The sequence below is a fragment of the Leucoraja erinacea genome, chromosome 12, assembly GCF_028641065.1.
Source record: "Leucoraja erinacea ecotype New England chromosome 12, Leri_hhj_1, whole genome shotgun sequence".
Taxonomy (NCBI): Eukaryota; Metazoa; Chordata; class Chondrichthyes; order Rajiformes; family Rajidae; genus Leucoraja; species Leucoraja erinaceus.
The window spans coordinates 45,175,539-45,184,508 of record NC_073388.1 but is presented as its reverse complement, the minus strand read 5'-3'; the positions used below and the strand labels follow the sequence as shown (position 1 = coordinate 45,184,508).

The 8,970-nt window shown below is 44.3% G+C and overlaps 1 protein-coding gene and 1 long non-coding RNA gene across 2 annotated transcripts; one reads left to right on the top strand and one right to left on the bottom strand.

Moving 5' to 3' along the window:
- Nucleotides 1-1,285: 1,285 nt before the first annotated feature.
- On the bottom strand, nt 1,286-4,335 carry LOC129702304 (uncharacterized). Its single transcript, XR_008724364.1, has 2 exons — nt 4,179-4,335; nt 1,286-2,200 (listed from the first exon to the last, which is right to left on the bottom strand). It is a non-coding gene; the product is annotated as an uncharacterized LOC129702304 (long non-coding RNA).
- Nucleotides 4,336-4,857: 522 nt separating this feature from the next.
- LOC129702303 (high mobility group protein B3-like) lies at nt 4,858-8,482 on the top strand. The gene is made up of 5 exons (XM_055644027.1): nt 4,858-5,008; nt 6,546-6,706; nt 6,796-6,935; nt 7,530-7,704; nt 7,909-8,482. Exons 2-5 carry the CDS (start codon nt 6,557-6,559, stop codon nt 8,050-8,052), a joined length of 609 nt encoding a protein of 202 aa, XP_055500002.1. The 5' UTR covers nt 4,858-5,008; nt 6,546-6,556; the 3' UTR covers nt 8,053-8,482.
- The last annotated feature ends 488 nt before the right edge of the window (nt 8,483-8,970 follow it).

The following is an 8,970-nucleotide window of genomic DNA, read 5'->3' as shown; positions in this document are numbered from 1 at the left end:
GGTTGGTGAGGCTATACATATAGTTATTGAAAATATTGAGCCTGTGGCTTAGAAGAATAGATTATGTATTCCATGATATAACACCTATCATTTACTGGGATATTTTTTGAGTTACTATAAGAATTATTCATGTCACCTATTAATTGTGTTTGAAAGAACCTGGGTGTAGCATTTGTCCATTGAGTTTCAAAGTTGTATCTTAAAATTATGTTAAAAGAACACCAAATACCACTTTTGAGCGTTGGAACCTGTCTCTTCCTAAGATCAACATCTGGGGATTTACAAGCACTAGACACTTCCTTTGGGATGTGTTTAATTAAATTGTTTCCCCGCAGAGGATACCTGAGCATTAAACTAATGTTAGGTTAAACAAAGCTTCTTCTTCGGCAGGTAAATGGCAATATTGTGAATCCGAAAATGTTGGAAAATGCTCAGCAGATTAGGTAGCATCTGCAGGGAGAGGAGTAGAATTAACATTTCAGGTCCATAAGAGTTCATCAAAACTTGTATGAAGTTCCTTGGATGTCTCGACCAATCAGCGAACTGATGTCCTCTCCTTGCCCGCTAACTTTATGCTCCGAGGGTGCCTCCCGCAGCCGATCTAGAGAGCGGGGTAGGCCAGAACCCAGTCTTGCCCCTCATCTTCTCTCTTCTGTGTGCTGTAGTCCCTCCAAAGACATGCTGGTAGGCCAATTGACTGTTGTAAAAAATCCCTTGATGGGAAAAACAATCAACGGAGAGTTGATAGGCATGTGTGCAAGATAATAGATTACACGATCCATTACTCTCTATTACCTGCAGGGAAAAAGTGAGGGGAGAGAAATAAGGCTAATGGGCTTGCTTCACTGGGAGCTGGTTTGGCCCCAATGGGATAAATAGCCTCATACTGTGACATTGCAAACATAAGACCAAATGTCAAATTTTCCTTACTTTAGTAAGGTGTTTGGCAAGGTCCCTTATGGGATTTGGATCTAGAAAATTAAGGCGCATGGGATTCAGAGTGATTTGGTTGCTTGCAATTAGAACTGGCGTACACATGGAAGAGAGAGGGTAGTGGTTGACGGGAGTTATTCTGGCTGGAGTTCTGCGAGCACATATATGACTTGGACAAAAATGTATATGGGTTGGTTATTAAGTTTGCAGATGACACAACAAATTGATGGACACAAGCAAATGCAGATGCCCATTTACAAATAAAGACACAAAGTGCCTGATTAATTCAGTGGGTCGGGCAGCATCTCTGGAGAACATGGCCAGTCGATGTTTCAGGTCAATGTTGCATTGGTGGAGTTCATAACCATAATCATACTTTATTAGCCAAATTTGTTTTGCAACATACGAGGAATTTGATTTGCCATACAGTCATACCAATAAAAAGCAACAAAACACACAAAATACATTGTAACCTAAGCATCCACCACAGTGACTCCTTCACATTCCTCACTGTGATGGAAGGCGAAAAAAAAGTTCAATCTCTTCCCTTCTTTGTTCTCCCACGGTCAGGGGCCTCGAGCCTTCCAGTGACGGGACGATCTTAGCTCCCATAGCCGGCAGTTGGGCCCTCTGCGTTGCGGCGATCAAGCTCCCGCATCGGTGGGGGGGGGGATCTCAGATCAGACCCCGGGTCGGGGCTGGTTGAACCTTCTGCAACTTGGAGCTTCCCGACATCTGCCTCGACATCATGCGAACTCCTCGATGTTGAAATCCGCAGACCGTCGATCCGGGGCAAGGGATCACATGCTCTGATGGTAAGTCCACGGCCCCTCGGTGGAGCTCAATGTCAGTCCCGAGCAAGGCCACCAGCTCCGTGAGGTTGGGCCGCAGAGCGACCGGAGATACGATCCGAAAAACAATTGCATCTCTGGCAAGGTAAGAGATTGAGAAAAAAGCTTCCCATGACCCCCCCCACCCATAAAACAAACCAGAGAACATTAACACATACTTTTCAAAACACACTAAAAATACCAAAAAAGACAGACAGACTGTTGGCGAGGTTGCCATCGCTGAGGGTACAGATAGTGATGAAGCTGTCAAAGGATACAGAAGGATATTGATCAGTTATTGATGTGGGGGGACAATTAAGTTTAATCCAGGCAAGTGTGAGCTGTTGTACTTTGGGACGTCAAAGTATCCAGTTAATAGCAGGACCCTGAACAGCATTGATGTACAGAGGGATTTTGAGGTCCAAGTCCATAACTCCCTGAAAGTAGCAACACAAGTAGATAATGTGTCCTAGAGTCATACGGCATGGAAACACACCCTTTGACCCAACTCAATGACTACAGACCAATTGCATTAACATCAGTAGTCATGAAAGATTAATTTCACAGCACATCAAAGCCAGCCTCCCTCCAAACCTTGACCCTCATCAGTTTGCTTATAGAGCAAACAGATCGACGGAGGACGCCATCGCCACTGCCCTCCACACCGCACTAAGCCATCTGGAACACCTGGGGAACCATGTAAGGATCCTTTTTATTGGCTATATTTCAGCTTTCAATACAATCATCCCTGACATTCTAGGCAACAATCTGTCAGACTGCGCCTGGATAAAGGACTTCCTCAATAACCTCACAGTCTAAATGGGCCCCTCACTCTCAGCACTGGTTCTCCACAGGGTTGTGTGCTGAGTCCACTCCTCTATGCTCTGTACTCTTATGACTGCACTCCCATCCACTCCACAAAGTCCATTATTAAATTCATGGATGACACCACAGTGTTGGTCTCATATCAAGAGACGAGGCAGCATACAGAGACGAGGTCCTGAAGCTGTCAGAGTGGTGTTCTGCGAGCTACCTGGCACTTAATATCAGCAAACAAAGGAAATGGTCATCGACTACAGAAGGCACAGACCCTGCCCCACTCTGCATCAACGGGGACTGTGTCGACAGGGTTTCCACCTTCAAATTCCTGGGAACGCACATCGCGGAGGACCTCTCCTGGTCTGCCAACACTTCAGCGGTGGTAAAAAAGACCCAGCAGCGATTGCACTTCCTGAAAATGCTAAGGAAGAACAGTTTAGAGGAGAAGCTACTAGTGACCTTCTACCGCTCCACCATCGAGAGTGTGCTGGCATATTGTATCACGGTGTGGTATGTCGGCTGCTCAGCAGCAGACAGGAGAGCACTGCAGAGAGTGATCAAAACTGCCCAGAAAATCATCGGCTGCCCTCTGCCTTCCCTGGATGACATCTCCAGCTCACGGTGCCTCCGGAGAGCCAGGAAAATAATCAAAGACCTCTTCCATCCTGGACAATCACTGTTCAACCTCCTGCCCTCTGGTAGGCGGTACAGGTGCGTCAAAAGCTGGACAAACAGACTCAAGAACAGTTTCTTTCCCTGGGCCATTAGAACTCTAAATTCCTCAACTATCCACACGACAAGAGAATGCTGTCATCAATTCCACTATAAAACAGACCACTCAGTTTATATTTCCACTTTTTACAAATTATTTACTAAATTTAAGTGTAATAGTATCCCAGCGCAAAATAACGCATTGAATGTATTGGATGTGACTTTGTCTTGTTTTGATTAGGAGTAGCTCTCCTAATTTCGTTATATTTCTAAGTACAATGACAATTAAGGCATTATTATTATTATTATTATTATTATAACTTGGCCATGCTGACCAAGATGACCAATGTGGTAAAGAAAGTGTATGGTTTGCTTGCCTTCATTGGTTGGAGCGCTAAATATAAGAGCCAGGAAGTTCTGTTACAGTTTAATAATATTTTAATTTGACTACATTTGGGGTGTTATGTGTAGTTCTGGTTGTTTATTACACGAATGATATGTAGAGAGGGTGGAGAAGAGAGGGAGATGCTAAATGCATTTCGTTGTCTCTGTACTGTACACTGACAATGACAATTAAAATTGAATCTGAATCTGAAGAGATGTACCAGAACGCTGCTTGGATTAGAGCCCATTAGCTTTCGAGGGAGATTATAACAAATTTAGATTATTTTTGCAATGGCCATTTCTTAACTTTCCAATGTCCAACTTTTGATTGGCATTGCTACTCGGTGATGTAGAAGAGATATAGCTTACACATTGGTGGGTGAGGGAAAATCGGCTAAAAGTTTATAAAATGCTGGTTAATACACAAAAATGATTTTTTACTTGCAGCAGATTAAAAGGTTTAAAACGCTCGAAAATTTGCAATGAATTTGAAAATCTTACGTGCAGGGCTGTGGAAAGGATTGTAAAGTTAAATAACCCATGGCTAGGGTGCCAATAGTTTTGAATGGTGTTGGACCATGCACAAAGAGAGAGCCCTATGTGCTCCATCTGTCGTTGCTCCCTCCGCTGCTGACTCAAGGCGGGAAGAGTGTTTGAATCGGCCGGGTCAGCGACAGGTGGGCGTGTCCACGGCGGTCCACTGGGTTGTTGAGTGACGGGTGGGCGTGTCCAACAGCCAACGCGAGGCGGGTTCGCATGGTTGTCAGGCAACGAGTAGCGGCTCGACGTATCAGTCAACCAATGAGAGGCGGGTGGGCGGGAACAGCCGGCGAGGACGTCGCAGACGAACGCTTTCGCTGGCCAATGAGAGACGAGTACAGGGACGTCCAGCCAATGGGAGGCGAGTAGGCGGAAACTCTAAGCCGACGAACACGTCCATTGGCCAATGGGTAATTAATGGGCGGGGCCACAGAGGAAATGGGCGGGACCGCCAGGTAATGAGCCGGAGACGGACGCACCCAGCGGCCAATGACAGACGAGCGGGCGGGGTCATGAGGCAGTAGGCGGGACCACGGAGAAATGTGAGGCGGGTGGGCGGTACCTCCAGCCACCGAGTGGTTGATGGACGCGCCTGTCGACCAATGGGCGGCTAGTGGGGGCGGGCCGAGCGGGCGGCGGCGGCGAGCCTATGGGCGCGCGAGGCGAGGCGAGGCTTGGTGCAAAAGGAGGCTCGAGAGCGAGCTAGCGAGCGTCCGTCCGTCCGTCCACCCGACACTCACCCCATCCCATCGTAGAAGCGGCCACCGCTAGCCAGCCCGCCAGCCCGCCCGGTGAGTACCATCCCGCTGCATTCCCATTCGCACATCCTCCACTCACCCACGCCGCCTTCAGCGACGAAGCCAACGCCGTCCACCGGCTCTTTCGCCTCATTCTAACCCCCCACCACACACTCTCTCACCCCTCCCCCTCACTGTGTGTGTGAGGAGAGTTTAACATGGCGGAGGCTGTGTGTGTGAGGAGACGGCGGGGAAAGGGAGAGCCGTCGACCGCGCGTCCGTCGTGTGAGGATGGACACCGACTCCTTTCTCCCGAACTGCCCCCTCTCCCCCGCTCCCGGCGGCCGGACAGCGGCTCAGGCCGCTCGCAACCACCCCTCCTCCTCCTCTCTATCCCTTCATAAACCTCCCGTCTCGACAGCCCGAGCGGAACCGCTATGCGTCAAAGTGTGTGTGTGTGTGTGTGTGTGTAGTTTTTTTTGGGGGGGGTCGTAATGGCGGTGGGGAGGGGATGAAGGAGAGGGGAGGGGGTCGTCGGTGGGTGCAGCCATTTTATGTGGAGCCCAGCGCCCCCCCTCTATCCCCACCACCTCGCTATTATCCGCTCTATATATCTGTGTGTGTGTGTGCGTGTGTACGCGCTTTATAACCAGAGCCACAACCCCGGCCACCCTCACAGCAGCCGCCCGACACATTTCACCGGCACTTTCTTTCATCAGCAAGCCTTGCACAAAATGGATGAAGAATTATTGGGAGCGTTGACCACCTTTTTTTCTCTCTCCCTCTCTCTTCGCCGTCATTGCACTTGCACGCTCGCACTGAATACAGCCCGCCTCCTCCCCCTCCCCCTTTGAATGATAATAAAGGGAAAAAAATGCAATTAAATTAAACCAGTGTCTCTTTTATTATCTGTCTCTCTGCATTTTTTTAAATTCACACATCGGCATATTTTTTTGTTGTTGTCCTTGAGCATAAAATGGAGATGATATGAGAGGGAGAAGGGGGGGGGAACATGGCGGGAAAGAAATAAGATAAATAGCAAGGGTTGAGAGGCAGACTTTGGTAGCATGAAGCCCCCATGCTGCTGGAGGGTCCGGTACAAGCAGCCCAGTCGCTGTATTAACACTGAGGCTTTCGTTTTATGGCCCTGATTTGCATTTATCTCAACCCGTCACCGAAATAAAATCTCATCTTGTAACAATGGACTTGTGTGCCGCGTAAGGGTTTTTAGAAGAGATTTTCTTTCCTTTTCCCCAGCTCGGCACTTTTTAAATTCAGCCGAAGACTAATCTTTTCAACTTTATGTTTACAGGGTTAATTTGTTATTAACGCATGGGGATTAAAACCGTTTTGAGTTTTTTTGCATTGCACAATTTTATATTTGAAACAATCTTTTGGGGAGAAAAGTCCCAATTTTTTTCCATCTCCAAAGTTGACATTAGGCAAGTGTTGGCTGGGAATTTGGAAGACGGGTGCAATTATTCCTTGGATGTTTGAATATGTATTTTCTGCATGGGAATTTCTTTAGGCATTAGGTTGAAATTTAAAATTAAATGTGAAATTTTAAATTGAATTTATTTTTAAATTTTAGAAAACAGCAACATGGCAAAACGTGATCCCAAGAAGCCAAGAGGCAAGATGTCCTCCTATGCCTATTTCGTTCAGACTTGCCGTGAAGAACACAAGAAGAAAAGTCCTGATATTCCAGTTAACTTCTCAGATTTCTCAAAAAGATGCTCTGAAAGATGGAAGGTAACCTAATTTCCCTGCAAACAAGGTACATAACACTTGATAAAATGTAATTTTTTAATTTGTAATATGAAACATGTACTCTTCACCAGACCATGTCCAGTAAAGAGAAGGGCAAATTTGAAGATTTGGCTAAAGTAGATAAGGCACGTTATGATCGAGAAATGAAAAATTACACGCCAGCCAAAGGTAGTAAGAAGAAGAAAGACCCCAATGCACCCAAAAGGCCTCCGTGAGTATGTTTTCCAAAATGCAGCTAATAATGTATTTGAAAGATCAAATAGTGATTACATAAAAATATTAAATGATTTCCATTTAAGAACTTGAAGGAAGTTCTTGATAGCTGGATACATTGGATAGAATTAAAAAAATCTGATTCCTTCTTGGTCACCTCACCTTTCTCCTTGACTTGTGGTCAATGTGGGACCTGCTTTTTCTAACCTAAACAACATGCACATTTTTTTTTGTGATTTCAACATATGCCCCACAATACTAATCTAACCTTGATGACAACCGCTAAGACCACGTCATGCGCTACCATTAACTTATTTTTAATTGTGAATTGCCCTGTCATCCTCCTTTTCAATCTTTTCTCTATGTGATGCAGAAGGTGTGATTTGTTTGGCTTGATGTAGGCAAAATATTGTAACTGTACCTCATACTTGTCCATATGACAAACTAATCTTAACAAGGTTAGCTTCCTTTTAAAACTTGACTCGAACTCCCCAAGTTGCTTGGTTTTGTCTTCATTTTGTCAAAAAAAAAAACCCAATTAATATCTATGGTAATATTGTCAGATACACTTGTTGTATACATTTATTTGCAGGTCTGGATTCTTCTTGTTTTGCTCGGAACATCGACCAAAAATCAAGGCTGTGAGTCCTGGCTTGTCTATTGGTGATGTAGCAAAGAAGCTTGGTGAACTGTGGAATGCATGCAGTGATGAGGAGAAGAAGCCATTCAATAGCAAGGCTTATAAGCTGAAAGAAAAATATGATAAGGCAAGTCCAATTGCAATAAGGAATTAACATCTTGCTTCTGAGTAACTTTCCTCAATGTACTAAATTCCCCAATGCATTAAGATACAGTTGAAATATTATTGAAAATTCATAATTACAAGGAGCACTTGGAATGTTGTCTTGTGTAAATTGGTGGTCTTGCTGATCTTCCACTTGGCAGTTAAATATTTCTCTTTTTTTAAAAAGGACGTTGCGGATTATCGTGCCAAAGGCAAAGTGGATAGCGCAAAGAAACCCCCAGCCAAGAAGGAGGCATATTGTGATGATGATGATGAAGATGATGATGAGGAGGACGAAGAGGAGGAGGACGATGAAGAGGATGATGATTAAAATGTATATTTGCCTCTGCATAATTACTTGCTATGTAACTGAAAGCATTTAAACCCTGTTACAAGTGTTGCAACCTTTTAATTTTGTAAGTTGGTGTGTATATTGTCCAAGGCAAAAAGTAGCTTGAGTTTTAAACTGTACAGGCCTTTTTGTAATATTCACACTACAGCGGTGAACATTGAGCTGTTAACTCTTCTTTCTGTAAACTGGCAATTTCTTGTACAGAAGGGGGATTTAACTGGATTAAAATGTATTTATGTGGTGTTTTGTGTTTAAGTGCAGTATAGTTTAAAGTGCCGTTGTAGCCAATTCAATTTGAGATTGCTGTAAGTATGAGAAAAGGAGCAATCAAAGTAAAAAAAAATCAAAAATCAGAGTTGTCAGTATTTGAAGCCTGCCATGCTTATAGACAACATCATGCTGTATCTAATGTACTAGAATGATTGTAAAATAAGCATTTGACCTCATTCAGGACTAAGATATAGTTTATAGAAGCAAAGTAGCAAGATGGCAGCCACACACTGGTAGCAACTACAATTAATTAAGAACTGTTGGATAGAAAAAGGAGGTGACCATTTAATATTGACCTCCAGTGCCTAAATATATCATCACTGCTGCACTTCTGAGGGGGGTTTATATATATTAGCAGAAGCCAAATCCAAAGGGCTGTAAAATGGTAAATGAATCTTCCCATTCCTGTGAACTGATGTTCTCTTATTGTATTGAAAAATGGAATTGCACCATTAAAATCAAAAGCTTTTTTGGAACTAATGGGCCCACTGTGTCTGTTTTCTAGGTAATATAGTCCGTCATTCTTTAAAGTGATTGCCACCTTACAGTTGGTGCAATTTGGGGACAATTGAGCATGATGCTTTAAAACTTTCCCTTTTTATATATAAATAAAAAAAATGTTGCTTG